The sequence below is a fragment of the Anas acuta genome, chromosome W (assembly GCF_963932015.1).
Source record: "Anas acuta chromosome W, bAnaAcu1.1, whole genome shotgun sequence".
NCBI lineage: Eukaryota > Metazoa > Chordata > Aves > Anseriformes > Anatidae > Anas > Anas acuta.
The window spans coordinates 3,627,616-3,647,092 of NC_089016.1; the positions used below are offsets into that span (position 1 = coordinate 3,627,616).

Genomic DNA, 19,477 nt, shown 5'->3' on the forward strand with positions numbered 1-19,477 from the left:
AGTTCTTCCTAAGATCCAACCTAAAACTCCCCTGGCGCAACTTTAGCCCATTCCTCCTCATCCTGTCACCCGGCACATGGGAGAACAGGCCAACCCCCACCTCTCTACAGCCTCCTTTAAGGTATCTATAGAGAGCGATAAGGTCGCCCCTGAGCCTCCTTTTCTCCAGGCTGAACAAGCCCAGCTCCCTCAGCCACTCCTCGTAGGACTTGTTCTCCAGGCCCCTCACCAGCTTCGTCGCCCTTCTCTGGACCTGCTCAAGCACCTCGATGTCCTTCTTGTAGCGAGGGGCCCAAAACTGAACACAGTACTCGAGGTGCGGCCTCACCAGAGCCGAGTACAGGGGGACAATCACCTCCCTAGCCCTGCTGGTCACACTGTTTCTGATACAAGCCAGGATGCCGTTGGCCTTCTTGGCCACCTGAGCACACTGCTGGCTCATATTCAGCCGACTGTCCACCATCACTCCCAGGTCCTTCTCTGCCTGGCAGCTCTCCAACCACTCATCTCCCAGCCTGTAGCTCTGCCTTATGGCAACACGCTGCACCATGGATAGGGCGGGGCAGCCGGGCTGCTAGGGGTTACGCTGGGCACTGGTCAGCGGGTAGCGAGCAACCGCATTGTACATCACTTGTTTTGTACACATTACTATTAGCAGTACTATTATCATCATCATTATCATTATTATTTTCCTGTCTTAATAAACTGTCTTTATCTCAACTCGCAGGCTTCACTTTCCCGTTTCTCTCCCCCATCCCAGAGAGGGAGGTGGGAGGGTTGGAGAAGGGCTGTGTGGTGTTTAGCTGCCGGCCGCGTTAAACCACAACAACACCTCAAAGGGGTTGGGGAAAAAAACATATGTTTTTGTAGAAAAGACTTTCACTGAGAAGAGGGATTCTAGCTTTAAGGTGCTGGTACGCCATCAGCATGCTCATAGGCCTTTGCTGATTTTAGCCGGAGGTTTATCAGGCCACAACTCACTGCACATGCTTTCTCTCTTGCTTTTCAATCTACAAATCGAACAGAGACCGAACATATAGAAATACAATACCTTGAAAAGCGTCTTCTGTTGACAGTTCCCCTCAGTATCGCCATACTTTCTTCAAAGCTGGAGACCGAACACCGCAGGATGCTTTTTCTCATTGATCTTAAACGGTGTCCGTTGAAACATTCACTACTGGTAGAAGAATAATCCTAGGGAAAGAAGGAAATAAGAATATATTTATGTGAACCACGTAGATTCAGATAAAGAAATTCTTCCTCACGCAAGTTTAATTAACCCTCCTGACTTGGCAGTGGGGCAACTAATGGCAGGCAGACACTGAAACGCTGCTGTGCTCAAGAAAAACCTGGAGAGAAAAAAAAAAAAAAAAAGCTTTCAAAACTAAAGCTTCCCTCTCCCCACCATTTTCTTGTGGATAACTTAAGCTTAATATCCTTGGCAAAAAGATATTGCAGCAAAACCTTTCACATAAACTTAGTGTTTCGTGAAAAACAACAACAACAAAAAACTTTAAATTCAATTGGAATTTTTTTCAATAAATTCAATTGGAATTTAAATTCAAAACTTTAAATTCAATTGAATTTAAATTAAAAAAACTAAACTAATTAAATTAAAAAAAATTAAATTCAACTGACTGTTCAGAGGAACAGTCAAGCTTGACATTATACATCCTAGAATTAAAATCTAGTTCGAGTTTTTCTCCCATCTCCAGACCTTGCTAAAGATGCTTATTAGGAGCTCTGTCAAAAAAAAGTGTAATGCTTGTTATATCAAAGCTTTGAACCCTTCTTACTGCCCTTGACCTTCTTCACATTGCTGCTCCTACAAGGGTGAGTACTATCATTTTTAGTACGGGAGGGAAGCTGTGATATCCTTGAGTGGGGGGTCGTTCTGTTTACAAAATGAAGTTCCAGCAAGAGTACATCAAATGAAATTTCACTCCAAAGTCAGAAAATAGACAAGATTCTTCTGCTTCCCGGCACTAACTTGACTAAGATCTTAGTTAGTGTTTGCTCAAGGTAACAGCAAAGGCATGAAGAAGTTAGAGGAGGGCACTGGTAAGGGCACGTGGGAGAATGCTTTTCTTCCTCCTGTTCTCCGTGCTGAGAGAAAGGGGCCTCACGAGATGCTTGCCCTAGCACAAGTTTGAATCCAGGCATCTGAAACAACTCTTGAAGACGTTTTTTATTCCCCAGACCCAGCAGAGATGAAACAAGACCTAAAGCTTGATGAGACCAGCCTGGTCTGCCACAGTGATGTTTAATGTTTTTCCTCCGGGAGGCTTAAGAAAGGAAAGAGTGGAATAACTCAGGAGACCTCTGTACACATAGTTATGCATTTATTTGATGACTTCTCTGCAACAAGCACAGTGCCGTGTACTCGTGTTATTCTTTATCAGCTCTTCTTTTATCTTCACCTTGTCTCAAACAAGGGCACAGCCAGGAACAATGGACCAGGAACCCTGACCATCCTCTGGCTCCTACAAAAGCATCCCAAGTCAGTGAGACAGCAGACACTGAGAAGCACTACGTTACCTGCAGCAGGCTGCCAGCAGGGCAGAACTGGCTCGTATCAGTCATACAAGGCTGAAAAAACGCACTCAAGAAGTGAAATTCAGCAGAAGCAAGTGGCTAAACCAGAGCAAGGAAACTGCAGGAAGGAATTTTGTAGTAGTTTGAAAGTTATTTTCCTCCTACTATGGGAAGTGATCAACAATTGCTTCTAAGAAGTTAGCTGTTGGGTGTCTCTAAGGAAGCAAGCAGATGCTCCAGTGCCAGCCAAACAGATAAGTGTGTTTAGGCTAGGAGCTCTGGTGTCAAGTCCCTACGCAGATGACTCAGGAAGGCTCAGCAGAGAAAAGGGCCACTTCCCACTTTCCCCAAACAAAAAGGGAACTCTGGAGCACACGGGTGTCAAGTACAGGTCACAACAAAACGACCTTGTTCGGCCTGAGGAATCACAGCGGGGTTGTAAAGCTGCAGACAAACAGCCTCCAGAGGGACAGCCGCCGCTTACGGTCTGCCACAGGACTCCTTGGGACTGGAAACTTGGGAGAAGACGAAGCCATCAGACTCCGGTTTACCTGAGACTTTCTGCTGCATGCTCCTTAATCTAGATGGATGAAATACGCCGAATAACTGAAGGTAAATGGCTTGCTGGTATCGGGAAAACTGCAAAAGCTGCTATTGCCGAGTCTTTGCGCACCAGAAAGTCAGGGAAGAGACATTAGGATGTGAACAAGCAGCTAGGAGCAGGATCGCCATCTCTGTCATCTAGGGCACTTCTACATGTCTCTGCTATATGAGTGCTCCAGCAAAGGCTGGCGGTCCTACAAACGAAACAGGAGTGACTCTGTGCCTCGAAGCATGGGAAAGTTCTGCAAAGAGGTGAAAAAACACAAAGAAAGAAACCAAACCAAACACACCTTACAACCTGTTTCATGAGAAGGATTCTGCTTTCGCTTCAGTGAAAACTTTACATTTAACTTCCTCATTCCTGCTCCCACAAGGAAAGCGGGCCAGCTGTTTGCCCTGCCTGACTTTGCACAGCCTTCCCTCACGTGCCACGGGCAGCTCAAGTCCTTGCAGGCTTTGACAACCGCTTCTCATGCACACTGCAACGGCAAAGTGGAGATACTGAAGCAGCCTCCAGCGCCTGCTTGCAAAGAGACGACACCCCAAGGGCTGCTTCCTGCTTAGTTCAGTAGACTTGAAATGAGAAGGGGGAAGAGAAAGAGCAAAACAAAACCCCAGCCTGAACCCAAAGAGCCGAGAACGCTGAGCTCGGCGGCACGGAGAGCTGAAAGCATCGCTCGGAGGCGGGGCTCGCCCTGAGAGCTGGGAGGTGCTTTGAGGTGGTTCTGCTCTGCCTTTGGGAAGAGCAGAGCTTGAGCTCTAGCTAGCTGTGTGTACAGCAGCCAATTCCTTCAGGTGATGCTGAGCGGGGATGGGAGCAGCAAGACGGAGCTGGAAATGGTGTGGATGAAATACCAGACACACGAATCGTCCCTAAGAGCAAATTCGGGCTTTCCCTAACACCATCAACCCCTTAAGGGAAGTCGTAACCACATTACACCCCCTAACTAACGGTTTTTTTACTTCAGCACTAATTAACTCTGATTTTTAGCCTTGCTCTCCGAGCCCCCTCAGCACCCCCCGCGTGCACCTGCCCGCGGGGCCGCCTGAGGGGGTGGGGGGCTGGTGAACGAACCCCCCCCCAAAGCTCCCCGCCCGGGCTCGCTCGGAGGGAACCCCGCGGGAACTCACGGCCGGGGCTGCTCTCTGCCTGCTCGTCCTCCTGCCGCCGGGCTGCAGCGAGAGGAACTCGGAGCTCGAGTCCATGGCAGCCAGGGACCGCCGGCGGCTGCCGGCGCTGCGCCTCAGCACCACCATGGCGGCGCCGCAGGGCCTCCCGGAGGCGCGGCGCCCACTGAGGCGGCCCCGCGGCCCGCTGCGGATCCCTCCGCCTCACACGGAGCCCTCCATCCCCCTCCTCCCCCCTTTCTTCCCTCCTCGGCGCGGCTCCCTCTTCCGGCCCTCACTGAGGGCCGGCCCTCGCCCGCTCTTTTAATTTTTTTTTTTTTTTTTGGAAGTATTTTTTAAATATTTGCCGGCGGAGGGTTACAGGCGGGAGGCGCAGCACCGTTTGAGCCTTTTGGCGGGCGGGAAGCGGCGCGTGCCGCCCCCTCAGGCGGGCGCCGCCTCCTCACGGGCTCCGCGCCCGCCCTCAGGCGGCTCCGTCAGGAGCCCGGCCCCGTTCCCCAGCACGGGAAGTCTGCCCCCGGAGCATGGCGGAGCTGGATGAGGACCGGTACCGGCCGGCGGTGCCTCCCCGAGCCGCCTGCGCCTACACCGGCTGCTACTGGTAAGGGAGGCGCCTGAAAATGGCGGCCGGCGCCTGACTGGAGGCTGGCGGCACGCTGAGGGGGGGAGTTGAAAACGGAGCTAAAAACCCCGCAGGGAAACCTTCCCGGCCCGGTTTGGGTTGCTGGAAGTGAAGGTGAAAAGGGGATTGAAAAGAAAACGGTGCCGTCGACGGTTGTGTTTTGCAGTGAGGAAAACGTGTGGAAGCTGTGCGACTACATCAGGAGTCGGGGGGAGCGCCCTGTGGAGGAGTTCTACGCGGTTTTCATCTCCAACGAGAGGAGGATGGTGAGTGGGTGAGTTGTGCGCTCCGTGGGGGTGGTAAACCACAGGCGGGGGGAGGTGGGAGGCGCTTTAACTACCCCAGGCCTTTTAAGTACAGCCTGGGGTAGGTGAGTCTTGGCCCCAGGCCCCCCTGCAGCAGCTGAGAGGCACGCAGGCAGCAGCACCTGGGAGCATGAAGAATTTCATTTGTTTCTGGCCTCCAGACCCCACGCAGTATTTGCTCAAGACATCAAGGCAACACCAGAACCTGAGAAACAGTAAAAGGAAACAGCTCGACCTGCTGCACCAGAAGAGAGCCCTGCTCTCTCCTCTGGAAGCCCCAAGGATAAGGATACCCTCAGGGGAACAAAAGGTTCATGGCATTCTTTCCAAGCTTAAAAGAAGTTGCCCTAAAACAACAGATCAATCTTAATTAAAGGTTAAAGGTTGGGCTAGATGATCTTAAAGGTCTCTTCCAACCTGAATGTTTCTATGAATGTCCTTACCTGACACGCTTGGATTGTGGGAAGAAGGAATCACGGTGCCCCTAAGGGCTGTGGGATGATTTTTCCCTGTCATCCATCAAGTTAGGGGGAATATTACATTATATGGTCCAGAATAGCGTCCAGTTTAATGTTTCTGAAAGATAAAAACTGGAGCAAGCTTTCTGACAGCAGCACTGACACAAGCTGATGAAATGCAGAGTTTAGCAAAGAACTTACCCAAGCCGAAACTAATCTCTGTAAGTCAGGAGTGGTTTATGCCAAATTGCTTAACTTTCAGGTCCCGCTCTGGAAACAGAAGTCAGGGCATGGAGATGAGCCTGTTGTCTGGGTAAGGCCCTCTGTTCTTTCTTTGTCAGTATTTAAGTGCGTGCCTCTGCAGCTGAGGTCTGCAGGATCAGATGTGGGTAGTGTTAGATACCTCTGCTGGAATGAATTTAGGTTTATGTCCCCCCTGAGCATCAGGAAGCACTCTGTATGTGCCAGAGGTCCCTTCCGACCTCAGCCGTCCTGTAGTTCTGTATTAGTATTTATTATTCTTCTACAGCAGCCTAAATGCAACCCTTTTATTGTTCACAGGGAAATAGCAGTGAGATGGCCCATAAAACCACCAGGTGACAAAGCTTAGTTAGCATCGGTAAGAGTGCACAACAGTTCTGTGAAAATTACTGTCTGGTTTTGTTGGGGCCCGCCAGCTTTGTAGGATGTTAAATAGATGTCTTGTAACAAGCTGACGGGTGAAAATATCCATATAGGTCTGACATGGGATGGAAAAACGTGAGCAATACATGTCTTCAGGTGCCAGCTTGTATGTAAGCTCTTCCAGAGTTTTTGGCGTGTCATTTAATTTAATGTAGTTCAGTAGTTGCCACTACAGAATTCCTTTTAAAGATGTGTAGTTATGGTTATACTGTATGGGAGGGAAAAAAATCAATTTTGCGTGGCAATTTGTTTCAGAAATTCTGTTTTTTAAAAAAAAATATCTGTGAATTTCTGAAATTCTGTCCTTACAGAATCGTTTTCTGGAAAATTATCAGTGTGTTTATATTGTACAAAAGGCTTGGCTTAAAAAGAGGTCCAAGTGTTATCGGGATGATCTGAGAAGGAATAGGAGTTAACAACAAGTATCTTCAATTTACTTTTTGGAAAACTGCAATGAATGTAAGTAACTAACACTGAAAATAGTAACTGGAGTTTCTCCAGCCCCCTGCCATACCCGTGTTTCCTACATGTTAAGGAATCAAAGATGTGGTATGAGGACTAGCGTACTCTTCAGGTTAGCTGCCCAGGCTGATATCAAAGAAGGCTACAAGTAATGGGGAGAATAGCAAGGCTTACCAAAAGGCACGAGGGCTGAGGCAGGCATTAGGAAACCTCTCTCCTGGTGCTGGAACATCACAGGCGTGATACCCGAGCATCAGAAAGCAGTCTCTAAAGAAGAGAAGCTGTAGCCTCAGCTTCCAGGAGGCTTTTTTTCTACTCCCTGTGCCGGTTTCTGGTTAACAACTGTTTAACTCCTGACAATTACCGTTCTTCCCAGGACTACCACGTTATCCTACTTCATGTTTCCGGTGGGGAGCAGAACTTCATTTATGATCTTGACACAGTGCTGCCATTCCCCTGTCCTTTTGACGTGTACAGCACGGAGGCCTTCAGGCTGGATGACAGCCTTCATCCTGAATTTCACAGGTGAGGACAAAAAAAAAAGATGAAGAGCATGAATTTTATTTCATGAAGTCCAAGTTGAAGTTGTCTCTGTGGATATATACTGATAGAAGTCTTCTGTTATACTCCAAGAAACTAAATGCACTGCATTATTTTTCTAAAGCTCTTTAATTGCTGTTGTTTAATCATCAAAAGCCTTTCCTTGCTGATGTTTATTCTTAACAGCCCAGCAGCTTAGCCCAGTGTTTCTGAGTGGAGTATTTAACTAAGCTAAGGCTCCCTGGGAGGAAGAAAGGGCTCTTCTCCAGAGCGGCTAATGCAGCGTTATGTACATATATCTCTTGATACAATTGTGCATTGTTGTTTAGGAAAATCCGGATGATACGAGCAGATCTGTACCTGGAGACGTTTGCTTCGGACAGATCTCACATGAAAGATGCAGGTGGGAAATGGCAGAAACCTCCTCCCTCGTACCCCTGCATTGAAACAGCAGGTGAGCTGGCAGGACTCCTTTTTCCTTTTAACAGAGTTGAATGATTCAGTCAGAGGTGGGTGCAATAAAAAAATGTGCTTTTGGACATGTGCTTTGGAAGCGTATCCAGCCAGCACAGTGTGTGGGGACAAAATGGGGCTCTGCAGTGCTTGCCTTTTCCGAACATGTAAAGTGTAGCGTGCTTCCTGGCAGCTGCCACTGCTGTTATCAAACACGAACTGCTGGTCTTCAGAAACTGAGCAGAGAGTAAGAGGTATGAAATGTTGCAGTGGGGAGCTGAAACAGAGGCCAAGCAACCTGCCTAGGGTTGGAAAGGGAATTTTTAACACGGTGATTACCCCACTTTTTTTTATCACACGGCATTTCAGCTTACTCGAACCACGTGTTTGCCAAGCTGGCTAATGTTTGCCATGTGCTTATTCTCTCCTTTTCTTCCCAGATGGAGAGAAGTGTGGTGAAGTTTTGTTTTGGTGGAGTTTGTTGATGCTGTGCACGTTTGGTTTTGCTGCTTTTTTAATAATACAATGCTACCATATATTTCTGTTAGAGAAGGTGGGGTCAAAGGAACATGTCTTGTGTCTAGAGCCAAGTTTATTGTGGTTTTAAGCTACAGGCAAGTTAATTCACAGTTTTTGTGTTGCTTTCTAAGAAAGTTTGGCGTTTCACTTGGGTATAAATGAGTTATGAGTGGGGGCGGGAGCACAGGTACAGCCTTGTGAAGCATTTTTAGAAATTCCAGGCTATGAAACACCTGTCTCAGCCAGCCTCCAGGTCATCCTTGGGATGTTGGTAGGTAGCTAAAGATGCAGAGACTTTGATTGCTGCCGTACTTCATTCCTTAGCCTGTACCTTGCCAGGCTGGGAGGAGCATCCCCAGGTCATCCAGTCCAGACCCTGCTCAAAGCCGGTGCAATTAGACTGAGGGGCTTTAAGACTCTGTCTGGTCTAGCCTGGAACAACTCCAGGGACGGCCATTGCACCACCTCTCTGGGCACAGTGTTCCAATATTTGATCCCAGGCATGAATTCAATACAATTCCAGTATGCAACCAGAGTTTCCTGTGTTCCCACTCGAGTGCTTTGCTTCTTGTCCTGTTGCCAGCCACCTGGAAGGCTCTGAGTGCACCTGTGGTGATGTGCTCTTGTCTGGGCAGTCACCTGGGTGTTGCAGGGGACAATGACTGCTTACCCTGCGCCCACCCAAGGTGGAGGATCGCTGGCTGGGTAGCTCTGGGATTGGGGTCAGAACAGGAGGAGACTCTGTCAGGTCTAGGACATCTCGTTCACACTGCCTTTCGCTCAGTGCAAGTTTCTCAGGCTTTGGTTTTGTTTTTCCTTTCCTCACCTGAGGCACCTCGTAATGATGTGTGCTTCAATGTATGCACAGTCTTATCAGGCATAAAGCACCTGATTTCAAACTTGATAGGAAGCCAGGTGGCTGACCTTTGGTTAGTGTAAAACAGCCTGGGACGTTGATGTTCATCCACGCCAAATGCCTTTATGGATAATTGCTTCCTCCCCACTTAGCGTACTCTCTTTTCCATGCTAATTTGTGTTTGTGGAAGATTAAATTGCTCGCTGCTGGTGTTAGAGGTGACTGTAATTTAACAGCTGGCGGAATTGATCACGTATATGGCTGTAGTGCCAATTTATTTGTGAGATCAGAGCATTACATTACTCCTTGAGGTTATATTGCTGTCATTTAGAGAAGCCAGAGTCATAAGCTCTTGAGAAGATGACTACAAAAGCTTATCAGTTACAAGGACTCATATTACATCTATTTGGTCTGTCTTTGATGCTAAACAAATGCTTGAAGACTGAAAAAAATAGCATAAATACATATTTTTTTTAATGTATATGAGCATTGTACTGTTAAAAAGAAATGAGCTTGTGAACTTAGGGTATTTAAAGAAAATCAGCGCTCTGGTGCTGCTGCGTCTTAAAGGATGTTAGTTACACTCAACACACCCTGCTTCTCTTATCCAGTGGGGTTTTAAAGCTTTTAGTAAACTTAAAAAGATGGGAGGTTTTGTTCTTGATACTGAAATATTGCCTCTTCAGGGCAGAGCAGCTGCTGAGCCCAAATAGAGCACTTTGGGCAAGGAAATTCTGTAGCATTTAAGTCAAATGTAGGCCAAATAGGGTAATGTAAATACCCACTGTGGTGCTGGGATAAGGCACTGGGACCAGTGATGCCTTTTTATGAAGTTTACCAGGAAGTGTTAAAGGACTGTGAAATTCCTGTTGGAATTCAACCAATAAACTATCAGGAACCAGTGAAGCATTTTTTTTTCCTAATACTAACTCAAAAGGAATAATTCTTGTGTTGGAATAAGTCTTGTGTTGGCAGTGCTCTGGCCTCTGTTCCTCTGCTGCGGGTGCTCATCCTGCTTTTTTAAATAAAACTAAACAAGATCTGTTTTGAGGTGTGGATTCACCATTCTGGAGCTGGCTAGCCCAGCCTGGGGTTTTCTTTTAAGTCTTCCTCCTACAAATGAATGAGGTTTGATTCTGCATGGTTTAAGTCCCGATGAGATCAGCCCTCCTTGCTGCAAGCCTGTGTAAAATCCAGCTTGCACCCTGCAGTTACTCAGGTCTTACTGCTTCGATACAACTGGTAGCACCAGCTCCTAACGCTGAAAAGCCTCGCTTTGATTTTCAGTTCTCCCCAGGTGTTTGGCAGCACACAGGCAGAATGGATGTGTAAAGGCTTTTTGTTCTTTTTATTACTACTGAAATCCCTAGAAGCCATGAATTCTGGGGGTTTATTTCTGAAGAATGCAGGTAGGGCAGCTGAGGAACTGTGTGGGTGCCGTGTGTGATGCGTTTCTGTAAAGGGGCAGCTGCTAGACAGGGCAGGCAGGTGGCTGCAGTTCCCTTCTGTACCTTCTCCACAAGGTAATGGCAGGATCCTAGCGGAAGGAAAGAAGGACTGATACAGATCTAAGCAGCTCATGCGTGCTATAACCTGATTCCCATTTGAAAATAAAACTGTTGTGAGAAACACCTCAAATAATTTTCTTCAGACAGGATCTTCTGTGAAGTTATTTTATTTGCGAGTGCAATGGCATGCGGCCTGTCAATCAGGAGCGCATTTCAGTAAACAAACCATAACCTTTTATTCCCTATTACCCGATGCCTGATCACCTCCCCTGTTTCCTCACTGAATCCTCTCTGGATTTATTCTTCATTCCCCCTCAGCCACTAGATGCCCTAAATATTTGACTTCTCTTTTTCTATGAATTTTAATTTATTTTCCAATCCTTTCAAGCCCTGTTTTCCCAGAAATTCAAATAGCTTGTTAGTGCCTTCCTTCACAGCTGTTTTCTCCTGTCCTAACAATAACAGATCATCCACATATTGTTACAGCAACACCCTCTTTGGAGGTTGGAATTACTCCAAAAACTCCTGTTGGCAGATGCCACAGGTATCGTGGCTGTTAGGCTGTGCACTATCAGATGGCGTTTTTGTTTTGTCCCTGCTCAGGGCAAAAGTGTCAGACTTGATCAAAAAAGAAATGAAAACGTGCACGGATCTCGGAATGCACCAGGTGGGTCTCACGGACTGTAAACAAAGTGAGTTTGGGCAAAGAGGAAGCCTTAGCTCTGTGCGTGCCCAAATGCAGACTAGTGTAACACCTACAGCATCAGAGGAGGACTGTGAGCGTGTTGTAAATCTTAAAAATAAACAGCAGATTTTTCATTATTATTTTTTGCCACTTTTTATCTGCTTCAGAAAAAGGCTTTTGTGGTGGTCTGTTTTTGCGGAGCTGTTGGCTAAAGCTGTAAGGTCTCACATAAGTGCACAGCCTTTAGATGTGACACGTGAATAACAAGGATGACAAAGGGGGACTTCTGTCTCCTGAACCAAAGGAGATGGGAGAGCACTACATGGCTCTCATACTGCTTTAGTGCCACCTACTGACTGGTCTTTAGACCATCTGCTCTTCGCGGGATGGTGAAGCTTGTTTCTTCTTCTTGCTTGCCTGTTACAACAGGTTTTGCTCTCATTAAACTCCTGATGCACTGTGTTATGCCCTGCCACCACCCTCCTGACTGTCAGAGACTGTTTCCCTTCCTACAGACAGTGTGACAGCAGCTCCCAAGTTGCTAACAGCAGCTGCTTTGGTTGTGACTCTGCTGGAACAATCCCCCTTGGGCTTCTTCACCATTCGCAGAACATTTTAATTAAATTATTCTTCTGCTATGCTCAGTGCACATAAAGCAGGGACTTGTTTATCTTTCAGATCTTAAACTACATGAGTAATCACATTAATTGTAAAATAAAAGCATCTGAGAGGAAAAGACAAGCTGGGGACTGGAAAACAAGCTTACCAGGCTACCTGCATGCTGGAACTGTTATCCTCTGCTGGTTGTTCTGGAGTTCCAACAGAAAATTGCTGGGCTTGTGCTATTTTAAATCCCCACGTAGTCGAGTAGAAAGTGGCCTAGTGCTGGCACTTGTGGCAGCAGTGGGACTGTGGTTGAGAGAGTTTTTGATGTTCAGTACCCAAAGGGGCTGACAAGGAAAAGGTCAAGTTAGGGGCCAGACCTTGCAGGTGCTGAGAGCTGGGGCTCAGAAAATCCCAAAGCTGTGCTGCGGTGTAGATATGGTGCAAACAAGAGGGCTGCAGGGGCTGCGTGTTGGCTGGGACTGCTGGGTATGGGATTCCCAAACGTTGTCTTCCCTTCCTCGCTTACACTGTCTGTAATGGTGAGCCTAATTACACAGGCTTTTTGCAGCTGGAGCAAATTCCATTTCTATGGAATTTGGTTCTGGTGGCTCTGTATGGTCTGCAGAGCTGTTGGACTGCTGCTCAGCAAGCGTGCTGTGAGCTGCTCTGAGTTATACTTTCAAACGGTTTTTCTTGGGATTTTCATGGTAGCTGTATGTGCTACAGAAGCTGAATTGGGAACTCTGACATTTCACTTCTCTGCTCTTGTTTTAGACTCCAAGATGAACTTGGATGATTTCATCAGTATGAATCCCAAAGTGGGCTGGGGCTCAGTGCTGCCCTTATCGGACTTTGTGCGCCAGTTTGGCAGACAGACTCATCTCAGCTGCTCCGTGAAAGCACAGTGAAGTAAAGAAGCTCTTTCTGCTGCAGGTTGCAGGTGGTTTGATTTGTTTTGCTGCTCTTACATTGTATTTATGAATGGTTTACATTTCTTTATATGGAATAAGCGTTTGGGCAAATACAGTACCCAGGGTACACTGAACTGAATAAAGTCTTTTATTTTTATTACAAAAGAGTCAACTTCTTTTTTTTTAATAAATCAGATCAGAGGTTGACATCCCACCATAAACATGTTGCTCTGTTGTAAACAGAGGCCACCCTTGCAGCTCCCCCCACTACCAAAACCTCGCCACATAAACCCAGCACCTGGGCGTCACTCAGCAGAGCCATTGAGCTGTAGAACATCAGGTTGTCATCCCTCCAGACATGAGTTTGCTCCTTGATTAAACTACTGAGCTACCATCCTGAGCTGGTTCCTGGTGGCTGAAATCCATGGCACGCTCCCTTTAGTGAGACTCAGATAAGAGAGTTTGCCACGTTTGGTCTAATTTCAGGATCAAGGCTGTTAAGGAGAACAGAGACAACCATTATTCAGAATGTAGAAGTTAAAAATCAGCATGAAGAAACGTTCCTTTTTCTCTTTACTCGCTCTTTAGCTTGTCCTTTCCCACAGAGAAGTCCTGACTTTCTGTAGTCCATTCCTATTACAGTATTTATGTGCTGAGAGTCCCCGTGTGGTGGCTTTTTGGACTCGGTCACCCCTGAATTAGGCATTGAACAAACAGAAAAAAGTTCCTCACAGTCCCACTCTCTCCTGGCTTCTCTGTGCTGGTGGTCACTGGAAATTCTCCAGTAACCCAACACTACAACGTTTGCTACTGAAAATGTTAGGGCAAGGCCCTGACAGCCTGACATCCACGCTGGGGTCACCCTGTCCCACGGGTCGGTCCTCTCACTTCCACCAAACTATGGATGCAGTGAGCTGGGATGGGACAGAAGACCCATGTCTGTCCTGCCTCTTTCTCCTCTGCTGCTTCCTTTTTGTTAAGAATATCATTTATTCAATTCAACCTCTTTTACGTGCCTGTTTGGGACTTTAGGGGAAAAAAAAAAAAGCTCTATTTTTCTGACACGCATTTTCTCGGTTGGTGCATTTCTGCAGGCCCGTCTCGTGGAAATAAAATTTTTCAGTTGGCCAGCAGAGAGAGCAGTCAGCACGCAGCAAGCGTGCGGCCAGCTCCCTGCTGGCACGGTGTGCCAGGAGCTGTTACAACTCAAAACAAATCATCCCACAGCGGCGCAGAGGTGATCTGTGTCTCACAGGGTTGGGGCACCGGGTTTCGTGTTGCCCTTGTCAGCCTGAGCCCCTGAGGGCATCGAGGAGCGTGCCAAGGCCTTCAAACCAAGCCTTTGGATCGAACCAGCGTTTGTAATTCCTACTGAAATGGGTGTGTGGCACTTGAGGATGTCAAACTAATCGATATATGGATTTTGGGGGCTAAATTTAGGCACCCGGGAGGCTGCAATCCGATCTGCACCATTAAGTAGAGCAGCTGGGAGGCACCGGGCTGCACTCGTATGAATCAGATTCCAGGATCAGAGCCCGGGTCGGAACATTTTGGCCTGTGGGGCCCTTCCCTGCTCGCCCGCTCGGCGTCATCCAGCCAGGACCTCATGCGTGCTGTGAAACCATCTGCTGTGAAAACGGTCAGCTCTAGGGTCTGCTTTTCCCTTGTTAGGATGAATTGGGCCGAATTTCCCCGTTTTACGGTGCCGTGAGGTTGTTTTCTCCTTTTCCCCTTGCCTTTCCAGCAAACGCGGGTGGTGGGTTGAAGGACACTGCAAGGAGCAGGCAGGAGGTGTGAAAACGCCGCCGGGTCATTGCCGTAGCCCCCAGCAGCTGAGCACCTGCTTCCACCTTTTGTGGGGTTGCCCTCTTAGGGCACTTAGGATTCGCAGGCTCGGGGAATCTCAACATGAAACCCATCTCCACGTCCGCCTGCGGTAATTTCCTGCTCAGAAATTGGAGGGAGCAAGCGCTGGTGATTTTCTTCTCCCTCCTGGCTTCCCCCGTGCTGGCCCAGCCGAGGTCAAGGTGAATGAGGCATACCCGGGGAGTGTCCGGAGGCATCCGCGCAGCTTTGCTCAGCAGCTGCCTGCGCCCTTGCCCCTGGAGCTCGGCGAAGATCTGAGCGAGGCTTTTTTGTCATCATGGTGTCAGCAGAGGAGCACTCGCTGGAAGGGCAGCCTCTCAAAGCACAGCTGCAGCAGCGGTTCTGGAAAATCTCCCCGGTTTGACCTAAGATAAACAAATATGGCAGCTGAAGCGTCCTCAATGTTTCCTTATTCTTACAGTAGGAAATACCTTGGATGCTGAGGGCGGCTAAAACAAATCTTGCCTACTTATCTAAGGCCTCTGGCAAGTCCCTGAGTTTCTGGGGGAGCTAAGCCGCTTCCCATGCGGGAGGCACACAGAGCTCGGGTTCGTGCCGCCGAAAATCAGCACGCAAAGGACCTGAGCTGTGGACCGGTGCTCGCCAGGCCCGAGGGAGGTGGCATTGCTGGGTGTGATGAGCAGGGTGTTTCCAGCAGGCCAGATTCCTGACATTACATGACTTACAAGCAGGAAATGCTCATTTGGCTCCCTCCAACGTCATACCTGCCTTCCCATGCAGGGCTATATCTGGAAGCCAAACACTGCAATAAGGCAGGAATCATTACATGTTACATTTTTTTTTTTTTTTAACCAGCCTACACGGTAAGAATATGGTAGTTAGCTCAGCCTTCCCCTCTTCCGAGTGTGTAATTGTGGTGGCACGCTTCCCACCGCCTTGGCATGGCTGGTCGGGTGGCAGAGCACCAGCTTCACACTCGGAGCCCTCCAGAAAAACCACTCTGCCACGGCTTTTAATGATTTAGCTGTAAAACCTCCCTCCGCTGCCATGGCTTCCGACTTGCAGAGGGGAACAAGGGTTTCCAGCCCGTGTTTATAGCTCCTGTAATCAGTAAGGCCACTTATACTGTACTCATGCACTCATCACAGAGTGTTTTGCTGTATGAAATGGTCGTGGTTATATTTATCCCCGTGCAAAAACAAAGTCATCACAAACTCGGGCGGCAACGTTCGGCGTGTTTTGCCCTTGCTGTGTGCTGCTGTTTCTTCAGCAAACGGAGCGTCTACCAGCCCGAGCCACGCTCCTAGCACAAAAACCCCAGCCTGCTGTACGTCAGGAACCCCTCTGGTGTTTTTCTCTACTTGTTCTTTTTTTGTCTCATGTGAAGTAAACACAACTATTTAGTAAACTTTGCTCAGCTGCTACCTCGGTACGAATACGAGGCGATGCCAGCACAGTCCACAGGGTTCTATTAGTAGAGCTGAAAGCCGAGTTTGATCCGTTCTGCCAGAGGTACTAAAAATACCTTCTAATATGCTAAGGTATGTGTCTAGCCGGAAGATGTTTTCAAACGCCTTGTTCCAGGGAGCTGCTACACAGTAAACGGAGCCCGAGCAGCTCAGTCCTGAGGTGCAGAGGAAGAAGAGAAGAGGAAGGCCAAGTGCCTCCAGCCTGGCTCTAGACCAGGGGTAGCAGCACCATGTTCCCCCCACGTTGGTCCCAGCAGCAGGGTGGGAAGAGGGGACCTGGAGGGGGTTACAGTGCCCTACCTGCCATATGAACCAGTGGTGTTTTACTGGGAGGAATTAGATGCTTAATCCCTCATTCATGCCTTTCTCCGTTGCCTCTGCACTGCTTGGCATGGCAGCTGGGAGAAATGGGCTGGGACTGCCTTCCTCCACCAGTGTCCTGCTCCAAGAGACTTTGAGGGTTTACACGTGCTCATGGAGAGGGACTAAAATGAAGGCCCTCAGAAAACCTGTGTCCTTTTCTGTTCAGATTTCCACCTTCTCTGGAAATCAAATGCTGTTTCTGGTTGCTTTAGACAGTCTGGCAGGGTGTACTTACCTCCAGCAGAATACATTCGTGAAAAAGACAAGTTCGTGATTAATGCAGGAAGATTTCTTCCCCACCACAGTATGAGCCACGTCTTAAAACCTTTCGTTCAAGAAAAGCTGCTGCTGACAAGAAATTACTGACCTCCATTACTCATGCTGCAGCGCCCAGCATCTAAAAGTCATCTATTAATTATTTGCACGTAATGTGTGTGCATGTGCCCTTATCGCTCCCATGGGCAGTTGGCACCTCCTGAGAAATGCTCACACCTTGGCTGCTGCTGCCTGGCAACATTTACGGGATTTGGGGCCAAAATTTGCAGCGCTGTTAGTCATTTTAACTCTCATTGTCACCCCATCACATAGCCCTTTGGAAACGTTTCAAGATTATTTTTTTTTTCCATGCCAAAGTTTGGTTCCTTTAGGAAGACGACCTGGCAGTGGAAACACTGACAAAAGCACAGGCTAATGCTGTGTTGCTTAACATCCTTTCTTTAGACTGCTCCATCAGGGGGAGTTGCTTGTTTGGTGTTCGGTTTTGCTGTTTTTGTTTTGGATGGCACTAAAGAAGCCATAAAATTAGCTACAGTACTGCTTCAGGGATTTGCACACTTCAGCCACATCTGCCTTCAAAATAAGAAGAGGGTCACAGTAAAATGAAGGACAGGAATGGCGCTAACCCTGCTGCCACCAGTCGGGCAGGGCAGGCCGGTGGTAGGGCAAGGCCTCGCCGCTGTGCCTCGGGGACAGGGCTTTCTGGCAGGCTGACAGCATGCACAGGGACATTTGGCTCAGGCAAAACATTTCAAACGAGGGGGATGAGGAGCATAAGATAAACGGTGTCCCATCCTGTATTGTAGCAGAGGCACTGCCCTGCTGCCCGCTGGGGCCAGCAAGGCCTTGGGCTTTCCTGAAGGCTCAAGCAAGGGAAATTTGCATTTTCAGGGTTTCTTTCTCAAATAAAGACGAACTGAATTCACAAATACTAAAAAACCTTGAGGCTCTAGCCTGAGGAGAAGGGGTTTAAGGTGCCCAGGTGTGTTACAAACTGCGAGGCCTAGCACTGAGCGCGCAGAGGCCGTGCTACCTGCAGCTCTGCTCTCTGTGTGTGTGTGTGAGAAAAGAGTTACCCAGCCTCTTTTCCTTCAAATGTTCACAAGAAGCAGGGAATAAAAAAACACAACTGTAATACACAATAAATGTTTGTTCATTGTCTTTTGTATTATAAAAACAAGGAGTTCCGTTTGAGGAGCGGGAGTTGCGAAAACTCCCTGCTGAAGTAAGGAGCTGTATAATGCTTGGCTAGACACTATGAAAATTCTTTTGCTTAATGTAACAAAAAAGAGAACCCCCTCCCCTTCTCTCCTTCTGCATCTCAGTTGCCTCTTTTGTTCAAAGACCCTGCTGCAAAGCTCATGTAACCATCTCCTGATAAGTTGCTCAACTAGTGTATCAACATCCTGCCTTCCTGTCTCACGCTGACCCAACATGACCAAATTAAAAAAAAAAAAAAAAAGAAGTTGAACCACAACGCCGAGGAAGACTATGGCCTTCATCTTCACAACCACCAGAGGGACAGAGACGACCCCCTAGCAACAGTGCGCGCAGTCGCAAAATATCACAGAATCACAGAATTTTCTAGGTTGGAAGAGACCTCAAGATCATCGAGTCCAACCTCTGACCTAAAACTAACAGTCCCCACTAAACCATATCCCTAAGCTCTACATCTAAACGTCTTTTGAAGACTTCCAGGGATGGTGACTCCACCACCTCCCTGGGCAGCCCGTTCCAATCCCTCACAACCCTTTCAGTAAAGAAATTCTTCCTAACATCTAACCTAAAACTCCCCTGGTGTAACTTTAGCCCATTCCCCCTCGTCCTGTCACCAGGCACATGGGAGAACAGGCCAACCCCCACCTCGCTACAGCCTCCTTTAATGTACTTATACAGAGCAATAAGGTCACCCCTGAGCCTCCTCTTCTCTAGGCTGAACAAGCCCAGCTCCTTCAGCCGCTCCTCGTAGGACTTGCTCTCCAGGCCCCTCACCAGCTTCGTCGCCCTTCTTTGGACCCGCTCAAGCACCTCGATGTCCTTCTTGTAGCATCCTGATATACCAGGATGTGCTGCGTAATCCCGGAACTGCCAAGATATAAAAAGGGACCCTGGCGGGGGTGAGGTGCGCGCCGTTGGTGGAGCCGAGACTCCACGGCCGCCCAGCGATGTTTTGCTTGCTGTTTCTTACTCAATAACTTCCTTCCTATTATTAATGCAATGCTCTCTGAAAACTAATTAAGGGGGCAACTTATAACACTGGGGAGCTCTGCTTGGGCATGGCTAGTGCAGCTGGTGGCGAAAGTGGGGTGGCTGGCGGGCAGCCTGCGATGGCAACCGATTGCGTTGCCCTTCACGGGCACCAGGCCTTGCAGCTGCCCCTGAGCAGCTCCTCTGGGAAGGATCCAGCGCTGAAGCATCTCACAGTGCTGGGAGCTCCCTTCACATCAGCCACGCTAATGCTGAAATTCCTCCTGCCCTCCTCCCTGCCAGGAGTCCAGCCAGGTGCAGGAGCACTCCATCTGCCTCTTCCAAGCCGTAGTGGAGGCTGTGCTGCGGCAAAGGAAGAAGAAAATGAAGAGGACAGTGCACAGGAGCCTTCTCCCACTCTACTTTCACATGAGAGACCAGAGTGAGAGCGTAGCAAAGGTACAGATCTCAGAGCTGAGC

General features: G+C 48.3%; 1 protein-coding gene and 1 pseudogene across 7 annotated transcripts in view; one reads left to right on the forward strand and one right to left on the reverse strand.

The window, feature by feature from the left end:
* The window catches only part of LOC137847507 (ATPase family AAA domain-containing protein 2-like), a 35,172-nt pseudogene extending 30,769 nt beyond the window's left edge, over positions 1 to 4,403 (reverse strand).
* A 316-nt stretch (positions 4,404 to 4,719) lies between these two features.
* LOC137847129 (protein N-terminal glutamine amidohydrolase-like) overlaps positions 4,720 to 19,477 on the forward strand; it is a 54,334-nt gene continuing 39,576 nt past the window's right edge. For 2 of the 7 annotated variants that reach the window (XM_068665426.1, XM_068665427.1), the window contains exons 1-4: positions 5,169 to 5,503; positions 5,914 to 5,964; positions 7,174 to 7,322; positions 7,667 to 7,791. In XM_068665426.1, the coding sequence (XP_068521527.1) occupies positions 5,324 to 5,503; positions 5,914 to 5,964; positions 7,174 to 7,322; positions 7,667 to 7,791 (505 nt within the window). In that variant the 5' untranslated portion in view covers positions 5,169 to 5,323. The other 5 variants (XM_068665423.1, XM_068665425.1, XM_068665422.1 and 2 more) reach the window with 5 other exon arrangements.